Below are 14,096 nucleotides of genomic sequence, written 5' to 3'. Positions count from 1 at the left end.
TAAACATAACAAGGATGGTTTGGTCAGACGAGAGTGAGGAAGAACAAATGGCAGCTGCGAATACAGCATGTGATACTAGTATTCACCTATACAGTGCAACAATAATTAAAACAGGTTCTTTATGATGGGCTGTTTGAATATCCCATGCTCCAGCTTGTATTCAGACCTGGAGGCTGAGCCACATGAGAGCTCTGTAAGAGATGACTGAAATGCATTCTAGCATATTTTGTCTTCTAGCTTTTCTGTCAGCATCCTGAGAAAAGCAGTGATTTGAAAAATTTGGCTCATCCAGGAAGAAAATGTGATAGAAATATCAGTTTTCACATTTCTGGATTATTGAATGTCTTGTGACTCATTGTTTCAGGTATCATTTTAGATTTATAGCCAGTCTCGTGATAAACGGGGAAGGATGCTGACCTACAGCCTGGGCTGCACAGTTTTTGGAATAGTATATATAGTACACTGGTTTTAGACTCCCACACTTCTGAACAACTACTGGAATATGTTTCCCAACACAGGGCAATCATGCCTATATCTGTGTCTTATAGCAGACCTGCGGACTCTTATTGTTATGTATTCTTGTGTTAGGCCCTTAGGAACAGGCAACATTTGCAAATTAGCAAACCAGTTATAAAATTAACAACCTAACTGAAGGTTTTCTCCAAATTTTGCCTGCTAAGTAGTCATGAACATCCATCCATCTATTATCTAAACCTGCTTATTCCTATTTACGGTCACAGGGATCTGCTGGAGCCTGTCCCAACTCTCGTTGGGTGAAACACCAGGTCACCAGTCCATCACAGGGCCGCATAGAAATAAACAACCACACACACTGACACTCACTCCTATGGGCAATTTTGAATCATAAATCCACATGACATAAATGTCTGTGGGAGGAAACTGCAGTACCCAGAGAAAATCCACACAGGCATTGGGGAGAACATGAAAACCCTGCGCTGTAAGGCCCCTGCTGGACTTTGAACCAGAAACCTTCTTCCTGTGAGGCAACAGTGCTAACCTCCAAGCCACTGTGCTGTCCTACTCATGAACAAAGTGGGAAAAAAATAAATAACCAGTTAAGGTAATTTGTAATACAGATGCTTCAAAAATAGAATAAACAGAGTATATAGTGTAGGAAACTGCAACACTTAAAAATTCTGGTTTCTTACAAATCTTATATTGTTTACCTTCGGAGTTTGACTATTACATCAGCTGTAATTCATTTATTTAAATATGTACATGCAGTTTGATTAAACTTAACAATGGCCACACATTGTTCTTTCTAAGGATATCTTTAGCATTTCTCTACTGCACTTTACACATCAGCAGAGAAATAATATGCTTAGAAAATGCATTATGTTGCATTCACATACACAATATTGTTCTTAATTTTAAGATATTTTAACCCTTGGAGCAACCCAAAAAAAAAAAAAACAACTCTTAGTTGATCAGTGTTTCAATGGGTTGACTACAATGCACATGAAAACAAAAGCCTTTTTTTTCCTATACACTAACAAACACACCAACTCAAAGAGGGTCTGTTCTGTATGCACTAAACTTTATTTTCTGTGTGGGTTACTGGCTAGCAGTGGTGTTATTGTTCAAGAGTGTGGTAGCAGGTTCGGTCAACCCCATCAGCCAGCTAGCTCCAAGTTGAAGCTCACGGTTGAACTGAGCTTAGCAAAGTGGCTCAAACAGACGCAGACAGGCTCCCTGACACTGTGCATGTGGTGCAATATTCTCACAGCTGCCAGAGAAGTGAGGTCAGTCTGAGTGGAGTGGAGATTTAAACAACACTCGGGCAGGGTTCAGAAAGCTGAACCACTATACTGGCAGCTTACCTCACAGACTTTGACTGTCCCATGTTAGATAATATGTGTAATTTGTGTAAGGAGTACAAGCTTTTCAGCTTGTGAGATACAAACTTGCTCCAGTTTCCATTTCAAGATAAGTTTCAGTGGGTTTTCAGAAATACCTCCTATTTACAGCTTGATATTTGACAAGTAGTCCCCTGATTTCTGTATGTAAGTCGACTCCGGTGTTCCATGTTTAAAACCTAACTGGTATCAAGCCCTCCAGTTCAGTAGTGTCGATATTGCTTCTGTTTGCTGTGTTGTTTGCGAAATGTGCATCTGATAGCTTTTGCATCACATTATGACCAACTCCCTGAATAAAGGCAACTGAGGGGTTGGTAGGGGGAGGAGATTTCAGAGGCAGGAACCCAGTCGCCTCCAATCAGCAGCACACTCTGTTTGGGGGTCAGACTGGGTGAGAGGCACCAGTCAACGTCACCATCTGCTCTAACAGCAGTGGAAGGAGAAAGAAAAATGAGTGTAAGGAAAATAGGGACATGGCAGCATATAGTGGGACCTGCACATGGCATGTGGTGGGGGGTTTGTGGGTGGTTGGGGGTTTGTTGGGGTATTGAAATGAAGAAGAGAGAAGTTGGCAATATCACTGAGAATATAAGGCCATTGATGGATTTAGTGAGAATATAGAGTGGGAGGGTGTATTTTAAGAACTGAAAAGGCTGGTATGAGTGGACTGTATTAAGGTGAAAAGTTTCAAAGTAAACTTTACCACAAGGAAAGAGAGGCAGTGTTGGTTGTGCATTTATGTTTGGGAGTTTAAATGCAGCATTATATTTACTGAGAAGAAAGATCTTGTCATTTTTGATGAGTATTCCTCTCTGTTTGCAAGTAATCTGATAATCTCTTTTCTGTTTTTGGGGTAAAACGAAACTAATAGAGCTGTACATATCAAACACACACCGTAGGTCATTCTTGTCACAGCATCTTGAAGAACAATAGCTGCATTTGTATAAGTTTGGTCAGTGTTCAGCAAAGGTTTAAAATGACACATAAATGTACCTTTCATTGGCTGAGACACGTGGCTGAGAAAAGAGCAACTCCTAGCGTATACAGCTGTGGGACAACACATTTAGAACTAAAAACTAACACAGTAATTAAATGCAAAAACAAAATGCTTATTTAAATATCGCTGTGTCTTGCCTTCTGTATTAAGTGAGCACTCTGCATACAAATTTAAGTAAAATTAGCTGTTATCTGTTCAGCTAACTAGCTGAACCAGAGCAATAAAGGTTAGAGAGCAGCACCCAGTTAGCATGTGTCATCATCCTTCTGTTCTGAGGAAATTAAATGACAGAGGAAAACGGGGCAAAGAGGCAGCTAAGTAGATTGCTCTGTCTTTGATCCAGTCAGCCTTTGATCTATTTCTGGTGTGTGCTGGTGGTAGCTGTAGAAGTAGAGGGATTTGCTTCCAAATGAGTGTCATCAAGCCACTGTACACCATTGTTTTTGTTGTTTTTGATTTTTTTTTCTACGTCTTTGCACTGCTCTGCTTCATTGGTCATTGTTAAACTCTTCTCTGGACCCACCTTTCTTTCCTTTTTGCTCCATGGTCCTCTCTTCTAATCTGCCTGTCTCTTGATTTATTAAAACAAATGCATCAAGAGCTTGGTTAAATTCCCCTTTTTATGGACAGATCACTTTAATGCCTCATTCAGCTGGTGTCTGTGCACACAAATATATTCATCATCATGGTGCTGGCAAAATGGCAATAAGATGCTGGAGAGCTACTTGGCACAGGTTGATGAAAACCTAATTAAGATTAATTGTTATTCTTTTGTACAGTAAGTAGATAAATCGTGCTTTTCAGTTTGGCCCAGTCATTCATATGACTGCCTGTTTGTTCAGTGTGTTCCTGTGCATGTGAGCCCTGTCCAGCAAGCCTCTTTGATAAATATTTGAGCAGGTGAAATATAATAACAACAGGCTGTTAAAATTCAATTTGTTTCCATTTCAAGCCTTTTTGATAAGACAGTGAATTCAGTTACACAGTCATTCGATTCATTATTGTTTTCCTACCTAGTTACTGGGCAGTTCACAGTCCCTTTATGGGAATGTCTGTAATACTGAATGGAGCTTCTTTTTGTAGATAACTGGAATGTAGAGGTTGTTAACCTCTACATTCGTCTATGTATGTGTTTAACTCACAAGAACCTGATGCAGCACAGGCATCACCAACACCACATTTTTTAAAATGATGTCATGGGTACACAAATTCACACATGAATTCACACATGCAGTTGCATGACTGCACCAGGATGTTCAGCCAGTGTTACTTAGGGACTTCATGAGGTAAGGTCCAGGATAAACAAACCTTCCAGTACATTTAAAGGGTTTGTGAAACCTGTGTTACCATGGGCTCTCATGGGTTAAGGTTGTGAGTCATGCATGCGTGTGTGTATTTGCACACACTGGCAAGTGTAAACCTTTTGTGTCGAAAAAAGGTGCTGATTAATAATGTAGGCTGTTTTAAATGACGGATCCCTATGTTTCCCTGGGAAGTAACTTGTTCCTTTTATAAATATTTTATCACAGTAGCTAATGAATCTAGCCAGTCTGGGCAATCATAACCAGCTAACAGCCCCCATGCTGCTGTGGTGTAAGTCAGCTGGTTCCTGATCATTTTTGACCTGATTACTGGTGATGCTGGTGACTTAGATGAATGGCTGTAGTGAACTGGACTGAATGATTGTTGTCAGTCAGCTCGTTCATAGTAAAAATAAGTGCAGACTACGAGGGGAGAGCGACAGATGCCACCAGAGGGCTGTTGCATGAGAAGTGTGATCATGCTTCCACTGTTACAGTACATGCACGTGTATTGCAGCTGACTACAGAACCCTGTAACCACAAAAAGACGAGATGACCCAAAAGCAGGACAACCCCAACAAGATGGAAAATGGCTACAGAATTCCAAAATGACTACAAAGATATGCAAAACACAGACAATGGCCCCAAAGAGACACAAAATGAAATACAAAATGACTACTCGCCCACAAAGATGCTAAATAACTGAAAAGAGATGCATAATTATCACAAAAAGATGCAAAATGACCAGGAAGACGAACTTTCTTTTTTTAGACTGGGCACCTGCTGCTAAACAGATGGGCTTGTGGATGTATTACATTTCTGTGTCCAGAGTCCCACTTCCTCATAATACACCCATAGTTACTTAGACTGTACCTCTCGTGCTTTGTCATTTGCAATTCCCTTTTTTATTTTCCCTAGCATTTCCTCTCATAGTCTTCCCCGCTCTGCCTCTGCAGTGACAGAAGACGTTCAGCAGCACAGCGCTGTGTCTGCAAAAGCTGTGGCTGCGCTGAAAAGCCACTGCTGCTGTGCACATGACTGAGCATTGCACTGATACAAAGATATACCCACACATGTAAGTGAGAAGTATATCAACTTGATGAGGTATGGATGAGTGTATCACACACATAAAGCACAAACAGTATGTGGAATGTAGACGGCTACATTGGCTCAATGGAAGTGAAGTTGTAGACATGCTGTAATCTGAATGTCTCTTACACTGTTACATTGTCACACAAATAGAAACAGGATAAAGGCTATGGTTCTGTCTGGAGCTGAGTAAAAACTCTTGACTACAATGTAAATTTTATGTGATGAGATAAACAGCCTTACTCTATACTACACATAGATACTAAATAGTTGCATATGGAAGTATGCCTGTGTATCAGCAGGCCACATGAGGGTGCATATGTGAGTGAGATGGCACACGCGCCAGGCATAATGGTTGTTCTCCTCGTGAGCACTAATCGTGACTTAGCAGCTTAAGGAAGTCACTCTTCCCTGGATGATCTCCATGTGCTCTGGCAGCCTCTGATAGTCAGCACAGGCCACCAGCATTCAACCGGGGAGTCCTTCCAACCACAGACTACATTTTACCTCTCACCTAATGTACTTGCATGCACATGTTGGGTGCTGTAACTAACAACACACATAGTAAACACACATCTTGTGTTTTTTGAAGTGACAGAGGCATGCTGCTTGTTAACCCCTGTCTGGCTGACAGACAAGCACAATGACTCACATTGCCGAGGGAAACCTACTGGCCTAGAATGTGTCCACACACTGGAAATGCTGTTTGTAACTTCACTAAATCTTCATATTTGCAGTCCTGCTTCCCAGCCTGTGCAGTTTAGGCACTCAGTATGGGCTTGTTTTATATTTCAATCATTGTATACTGCTGCATATTAAGTGACCTAATCTCCCTGTAGTGACCTGTTGCATAAGGCCACCCAGAGAGACGGGGGGAGAAATAGATGGTGGGCGGGAGAGACACATGGGAGTGGGCTGCACAAAAACCAGCAGTAACCTTTGAAGTAATTAACAGATTAAACAGATAATCCAGCAAAGTCTCTCTCTCTCTCTCTCTCTCTCTCTCTCGCTCGCAACTACTCAATAAGAAAACACCACAGTTTAAGTTTGTTTTAAAATGGCATTTTCTTCTTCAGCATATCCAAAACATTTTGCTTAGCAGTCTTGCAATCTATAAATCCAAATATTGACAAAGCAGGAACATTTTTAACAAATCTTACAGGGATATAAAAATGACTTATGCATGTGCCACTTTTTTTTGAATTGAACTCAATGTGTCTTTTATGCCATAATTCCGACCTTCACCCTGTTGATACCCTTCATCATCACCACCCTCTTCCTCGTTGCAAGGGTCCTTTGCTGTTTTCCTGTAAGGACAGTCCTTACAGTAAGGGAATAGCTGGGACCACTCTTGCAATGATCAATATTGATTATCCAGAGGCTTGCTGAAGTGGTGCGGGTCAGGGAAGAGGGGACAGCAAAAGGCAGACATTTTTCTGTTGCTAAGAGATAGTAACTGGCATAATGGTGTGTGATGTGGCTGAGGGTGGTAGGGGAAATGAGTGATTGGCCTTTATGGGAAGATGTTGGAAAGAAATCAGTCCTGTCTTTTGGACAGTGTAATAGCAGCTGAGGTTTGTAGTTGAAGGGGGTGATGGAATGACGAATCAGCTGTCACACTTATTGAATTTTAAAATTGATTCAAATCAGTAATGTTGGCTGAAGAATTCATCCTGTTGCTACTACTATGCTACTTGGCATTCAAATACTCTGGCTTTCTCATAGACTTATAGCTTAGTGGGTTGAATTTTCCTGAATATCACATTCATGCAGGAGACTTGTGTGATGCATGCATTCAGGATTGCACAGAAGAATCCCTGGATGTCGCTGTTGAGAGACTTGAGCCTGTGGTTTTATACACATAACTGCTGAAACCCCTGAATTAAATAGAATTAAATTAAATAAACCAACAAAATTAAGTTTCACTTCAGATTCCCTCTGTAGCTCATCCATTTACATGATTGCATTCTCTTTTTCTCGTATTTCTTAATGCTTCTGAGAACATCTCTTAGAAAAGCACGTAGAGGGGCTATGAACCCAGGTTTACCCATCTGACCATCCTCAAAAGTGTGTTTAACATGGGTCACTGGTAGCCTGTATGTTTTGCTGAAAGGGGTAAAAAAAAAACACTCCAAGACCAAAATAGATTTGTTTTGCTTCTTATTTTTGCCTAAATTGAACTGACAAGATATTTAAGTCTTTCATGCATTGCAGCCTGCAGCATTGTCATGGCGTTGCAGTTTGAGTTTGAATCAATGCAACACCAAATGGGTCTCACAAGGACTCCTCAACTGCGACCAAGTTGTTTTCCTTTCCTGTCCCTGCATTCATCTGTACTGCAGAAAGCTGTCATACAGGTTCAGAAAAGATTTAATACCCTTTTGTTTAAGACCTCCTGCCTAAGATGCTTGCCAGTTGGTCCTTTGCTTAGGGCTTCCCCACATTTGCTTCTGCCACTCTGACAGTATCAAACCACCAGCCTGAGGGTAAATTGGTCTCCCCTTTGTGTATATTGGCTATGCAGTTGGTGAATATGTTAGGTCAGGTCTCTCTCTCTCTCTCTCTCTCTGTCTCTCTCTGTCTCTCTGTCTAAGCACACATTCACATGCACACACCCACCGAGACACACAAAGGCGTTTTTATTTAGACCCTCCTGAACTCTATCAGGGTTTATTACCACAGCTTTGTCCCCAGTGAACACGTCTGGCCTATGTTCCAGATGGGGGCAAACGAGTAAGGAATGAAGGGAGCGGGGAAGGAAGGTAACAGTTTGATTAATTTGGGGCAAGTCAGGGTTATTGATGTTAAACAGACATGCACTGTGTAGGGCTGAAAGACTGGATTGACGTGAGGTTGGTGGGGATATTTGGTAAGCTTCTGGTCTGGAAGTAATATAGAATGCAGTTAGGCTTTTAAAAAAAAATTCCCACATAATACATTTGGAATTAGTAGGTGACAGTTTGAGTTCACATATGATTCAGAAAAGCAGGTCTGAGAGCTGAAGAAAAAGAAGCAGCTGGCTTTAGACCCATAGTTATTTGCTTTCTGTGTGAAACTACAACATAGGTTATTGTGGTCAGCCTCCCAACTATTGCTGCATGTATCTGATTTATTCAGACTGACTAAATAGGGAAATAATTTTTCTAGTGCAAATGCCTGTGTTTTTATGAATCCCCTTATATTCTTTGCGTGTGTATGTGAAGAAGAGATAAAGACTGGAGTCAGGACTGTGTTAGTATTGGAGGAATCCTCCTGCCTTTGTCCAGACAGTCTGGTCTAGCCAGTAATACTTGTCATTGTATGGGAAATGCACAGCTTGAGCTGTAAAACACACACATAGCTGTTTGTAACAGAAGAGGCCTTGTGAGTTCATACTATGCTAAATGCCTGTTTCCACAAAATGTTTAGTATTGTGAAGCTTGGGTATATCAGTGTTTAGTCTAGGTTTTCAAGACATCTCCATCACATTTGCTTGGCACTGTTGGGGACCTCCTTTTGAGATTTTAATAGGTTTAGTGATGAATGTGGAATTCCATTGACGACAGATGACAGCCAGCTAATGAGGACTGTCTCTCAATAAATATAAGCTCACTTTCTGCATTATGAATAAGATGTGAGGTCGAGTATTCTACCAAATATTTCAGCGATTACTCGAGTAATTGGATGAAATAGAATTTTGCATTTTTAAACAATAATACTATTGTGTAATGCATGACAGAAATGACTGGTCACCTTTAATTTACGTTAACACAAGTGATAGTAATTAAGCAAATCCTCGAGACAAAGAATTTGCTCAGAGGATTTTTTGTAATCGAATTTCTCGAGGATTCGTTGCAGCCCTAATGTGCATTCACTTTGTGTGGTAGCAAAGGCAGTCAGTCTTGATGCGGAACATCAATTAGATGCCTCATTTGCTTCAAAAGATAAGAACAATGTATTAGTTTGTTTTTTCATGGTGGACTTGATTATGCCTTACTATACCCTACTATTATGCCTTCTGCTACCTCTTGTTTGAGTCTTTTTAATGTAAAAGTTATAATTACTGGCTTTTAATTGTGTTGGCTTTTCACTGCATGTACAGCTCTTTAACTTAATGAAGACAGGTATGTGGACGTATGTTTTCTAAAGTTTTAATCAGGACGTGCCCTTAAAGAAATTTGATTGAGTGACACTTTTTCAGTTAAGTAGTCTTTGCCCATATGTCAGTGACTTAGTTGCTTTTTTTTTTTCATTTGTTTTTATGAACTTCAAAAATGTTGCTGTGATCCTTATTACCTTGTTTTTTGTAAAAAAAAAAAAAAAAAAAAAAAAAAGTCTTTGAATCATTTCTAAAGTTTCTTTTCCCTTCTCTCCATTTCCTATGTCTCTGCTCCTAAGGTCATGGAGAGCATTTTCCGTTGTTAGAAGTACTGTCTCAGACACAGCCAGCACGTGGGTGGCAATCGGAGGGTGCATAGCCTAAGTCATCTGGTTGTCATGTGTGAAGCTGTGGTCTGATGCCCACCCTCCCCTCAGCACTGGCCATGGACGGGGAGAACTACCTGCATCCAGAAGGCCCTCAGCTGGGCAGCAGCTTGTTCTCTGTGGCCTCCTCTAACATGGAAGTATGTTGTTGGATGTCTTTTACTTTTATTCATACCCCATATGCAAATTCAGGGATTTTTTTCTTTCTCGTTAAAAATATTTCCTAGAGTATCATGTGGAAACGTACCTACAGGGCAACAGTATTAAATGACTAAAAATGTGTAATGTTACACTAGGTACACTCATCATATGTTCCTGCTGTATATAAGTCCAAAGACTCAACACCTCAAAGATTTACTATTAGTCATCTGAACACTGCTGTACCTTATGTGTCATCAATGTGGCAGGACTGTCATCTAGAAATGTGTGAGAAAGGAAGTGATACTGCTTGTGACATTAATTACCAAGCACAGGAATTATTTCAAGGTCCCATGTGCATGTGATAAAATATTGAGGGCTTATAATAATAATTTCTTACTTAACCTAGTAATTGTTAATAACCAATAATAATAATAATAACCATTATTTTCAATAAAGGTAAATGGAATTTTGTTTTTGGTCCTCGTATGGAAAAAAAAATACCTTTGCAAAAAATTCAGTTTCAAGTTTAATTCAAAGTACTCTTAACCTTAGAAATAGTGCCACATTTTATTTAGCACCTCCCACTGGGATTTATAAGACATGGCTTTGAGAAATTCCAGAGAATTTCTCAAAACCATGTCTTATAAAACTGAAACTATCTGCTTGTTCAGACACCACTAGGGATAAGTGTTTCGCAATTTGTTTAAAGTGACCATAAGGGCTTACTGTAAACAATTACATGGAAACAAAGTGAAGTCAGTATCCTCCAGTAGTTCCAGAAACCTTATTGAGCAATGAAGCAGTTTGAAGTTTATATGATCCTTAATTCCAGTCTTCCTACACAGTGCATGGCACACTGTGCTGGCAGTGACAGTACACTGTTGCATTGAATTTTGTACGTAACATCTTTTTTTTTTTTTTTTTTTTTTTTTTGCTGTTAATTTTGCTGAAAGACCTTAATTCATGTTATAACATTATCACAAAGCTCTGTTGCACACGTTTTATATATATATATATATATATATATATATATATATATATATATATATATATATATATATATGTTGTATTTATTTTATTTACACTTTGTGTGTTTTAGAGTTCAGTATATCCCTCCTCTGGTTCCTGGGGAGTCTTCTCTCAGCAGCCTGGATACAGCATACACTGCCCTATGCAATCTGGAAACCAGTAAGTGCATACAAGCTTGCACATTATCATGAGCTAAGCAGATATCACCAGTATGTTTGAAGTAAACCGTTGACTGTGGGCGACAACAACCTACAGGACTTTCACATACAAGCAAACAAAATGTCCCAAATGTAGTTATTCTGAGTGTGGTGTTTATGTTGTGGGTGGCTTATTTCTGGTGTGTATATTTGATTAATGTCTGAGACAGCCACATTCACATGACATATACACTTTCCCTTTATATGTAGACCTTACTAATAGAACGCAGATTTACAAAATAAATTGCATTTAAATTGTTAAAAAATGAGTCCTCAGGGTGGTTGTCATTATGTTAATATTACACAGGACGAATATAAATTCACAATAGTGTATATTGCAACAGAGTATATTATTATGAGATTAATAAAAGATAAACAGCATGAAATTAGTCTGTTGTGAAAGACTGGAGACTGACAAGATATGCACAATATCTGCTGAGAAAGGAGGCCAAGGTAAACACCTGATATGTACACTTCAGCCAGATAAAAACAGTAATAGTAATAGGGAGACAGTAATATCACAATATCTATTGAAAAGCAATAAAGAGAGGTAAGGAGGGCTGAAATCAGAAAGTAAGAAAATTAAGTTTTTAAATGACAGAGGGGAACAAATGAATTGTGCCTTCACCTTATAAGCACAAATAATTGCGTGAAGGTATGTACGACTTCTGTACTACTGAGACTCTGAAATGCCCCTGTTTGAACAGTTCCTATTATCAGCGTGGTGCTGTTCTAATCAATGCAAATGTGATGAAAAGATGGAATAAATGTGAGATTTGTGTGGGTTTGTATGTGTACATGCAGTATCTCTTTTTGTAATTTGATACTGAGCACTTTATTGTATTTTAAGGAAGAAAAAAAAACACCTACCATGTTCCTTTTAAAATGGATTAACTTTAGTCATCCCCACACTTGTGTCATACTAAATACAACTCAGGAAATGTTTCTTCAAGTGGTGGTGTTATTGCTTTGCGTGCAGTGTTTCTTTGAAAGTTGAAGCATCAGATGACGTGAGAGCAAAGTCTGTGGTTTTCAGGTTCACTCAAAGTGGATTTCTCTGACATCAAGCTGGTTTTACAAGACCCTTATCTCAATCATCATCTTAAAGTGTAAACTATCATGACTAAAATCATAATTTGTATGCATTAAGAAGCTTGGTGAGACTGAATATCATCTGTTAATTCTGCATTATTCTGTATCTATAAATATGTTGCCTGCCCATGTAACAACAAATTAGGACTCTGATCATGAGGCCAGACAGAGGTCTTAGATCTCAGATCCCTATCTATTAATCTTCCTGCACATCCCTCGTTTTTTTTTTTTAGTACAGTGGGTACAGAAAGTATTCAGACCCCTTTAAATTTTTCACTCTTTGTGTCATTGCAGCCATTTGCCAAAATCAAAAAAGTTCATTTTATTTCTCATTAATGTACACTCAGCACCCCATCTTGACAGAAAAAAACAGAAATGTAGAAATTTTTGCAAATTTATTAAAAAAGAAAAACTGAAATATCACATGGTCATAAGTATTCAGACCCTGTGGTCAGTATTGAGTAGAAGCACCCTTTTGAGCTAGTACAGCCATGAGTCTTCTTGGGAATGATGCAACAAGTTTGCCATTCTTCCTTGCAGATCCTCTCCAGTTCTGTCAGGTTGGATGGTGAACGTTGGTGGACAGCCATTTTCAGGTCTCTCCAGAGATGCTCAATTGGGTTTAGGTCAGGGCTCTGGCTGGGCCAGTCAAGAACGGTCACAGAGTTGTTCCGAAGCCACTCCTTTGTTATTTTAGCTCTGTGCTTAGGGTCATTGTCCTGTTGAAAGGTGAACCTTCGGCCCAGTCTGAGGTCCTGAGCACTCTGGAAGAGGTTTTCTTCCAGGATATCTCTGTACTTGGCCACATTCATCTTTCCTTCAATTGCAACCAGTCGTCCTGTCCCTGCAGCTGAAAAACACCCCCACAACATGATGCTCCCACCACCATGTTTCACTGTAGGGATTGTATTGGACAGGGGATGAGCAGTGCCTGGTTTTCTCCACACATACCGCTTAGAATTAATGCCAAAAAGTTCAATCTTGGTCTCATCAGACCAGAGAATCTTATTTCTCATGGTCTGGGAGTCCTTCATGTGTATTTTGGCAAACTTTATGAAGGCTTTCATGTGTCTTGCACTGAGGAGAGGCTTCTGTCGGGCCACTCTGCCATAAAGCCCAGACTGGTGGAGGGCTGCAGTGATAGTTGACTCTGTGGAACTTTCTCCCATCTCCCTGCTGCATCTCTGGAGCGCAGCCACAGTGGTCTTTGGGTTCTTCTTTACCTCTCTCACCAAGGCTCTTCTCCCACGATTGCTCAGTTTGGCTGGACGGCCAGGTCTAGGAAGAGTTCTGGTCATCCCAAATTTTTTCCATTTGAGGATTATGGAGGCCACTGTGCTCTTAGGAACATTGAGTGCTGCAGAAATTCTTTTGTAACCTTGGCCAGATCTGTGCCTTGCCACAATTCTGTCTCTGAGCTCCTTGGGCAGTTCCTTCGACCTCATGATTCTCATTTGCTCTGACATGCACTGTGAGCTGTAAGGTCTTATATAGACAGGTGTGTGCCTTTCCTAATCAAGTCCAATCAGTTGAATTAAACACAGCTGGACTCCAATGAAGGAGCAGAACCATCTCAAGGAGGATCAGAAGACATGGACAGCATGTGAGTTAAATATGAGTGTCACTGCAAAGGGTCTGAATACTTATGACCATGTGATATTTCAGTTTTTCTTTTTTAATAAATTTGCAAAAATTTCTACATTTCTGTTTTTTTCTGTCAAGATGGGGTGCTGAGTGTTCATTAATGAGAAATAAAATGAACTTTTTTGATTTTGGCAAATGGCTGCAATGACACAAAGAGTGAAAAATTTAAAGGGGTCTGAATACTTTCCGTACCCACTGTATGTCTGACATTTAGCGAGATGTTTTTAGATGCTGCTCTTACTTCCACGGTTTTTGTGGTACAAAG

General features: G+C 39.9%; 1 protein-coding gene across 4 annotated transcripts in view; it reads left to right on the top strand.

Annotated features, from left to right (window-relative positions):
• Nucleotides 1-14,096, top strand: part of sbno2b (strawberry notch homolog 2b) — a 59,272-nt gene that overhangs the window by 2,786 nt on the left and 42,390 nt on the right. For 3 of the 4 annotated variants that reach the window (XM_026304560.2, XM_026304559.2, XM_026304557.2), the window contains exons 2-3: nt 9,642-9,868; nt 10,969-11,057. In XM_026304560.2, coding sequence (XP_026160345.1) covers nt 9,761-9,868; nt 10,969-11,057 — 197 coding nt within the window. In that variant the 5' untranslated portion in view covers nt 9,642-9,760. Of the gene's footprint in view, nt 1-9,641; nt 9,869-10,968; nt 11,058-14,096 lie in introns of those variants that run through there. The other variant, XM_026304558.1, reaches the window with a different exon arrangement.

Source organism: Mastacembelus armatus, chromosome 4 (assembly GCF_900324485.2).
Source record: "Mastacembelus armatus chromosome 4, fMasArm1.2, whole genome shotgun sequence".
NCBI classification, from domain to species: Eukaryota; Metazoa; Chordata; class Actinopteri; order Synbranchiformes; family Mastacembelidae; genus Mastacembelus; species Mastacembelus armatus.
Note: the sequence above shows the minus strand (reverse complement) of the source record. Positions and strands in the feature narration are given on the sequence as shown.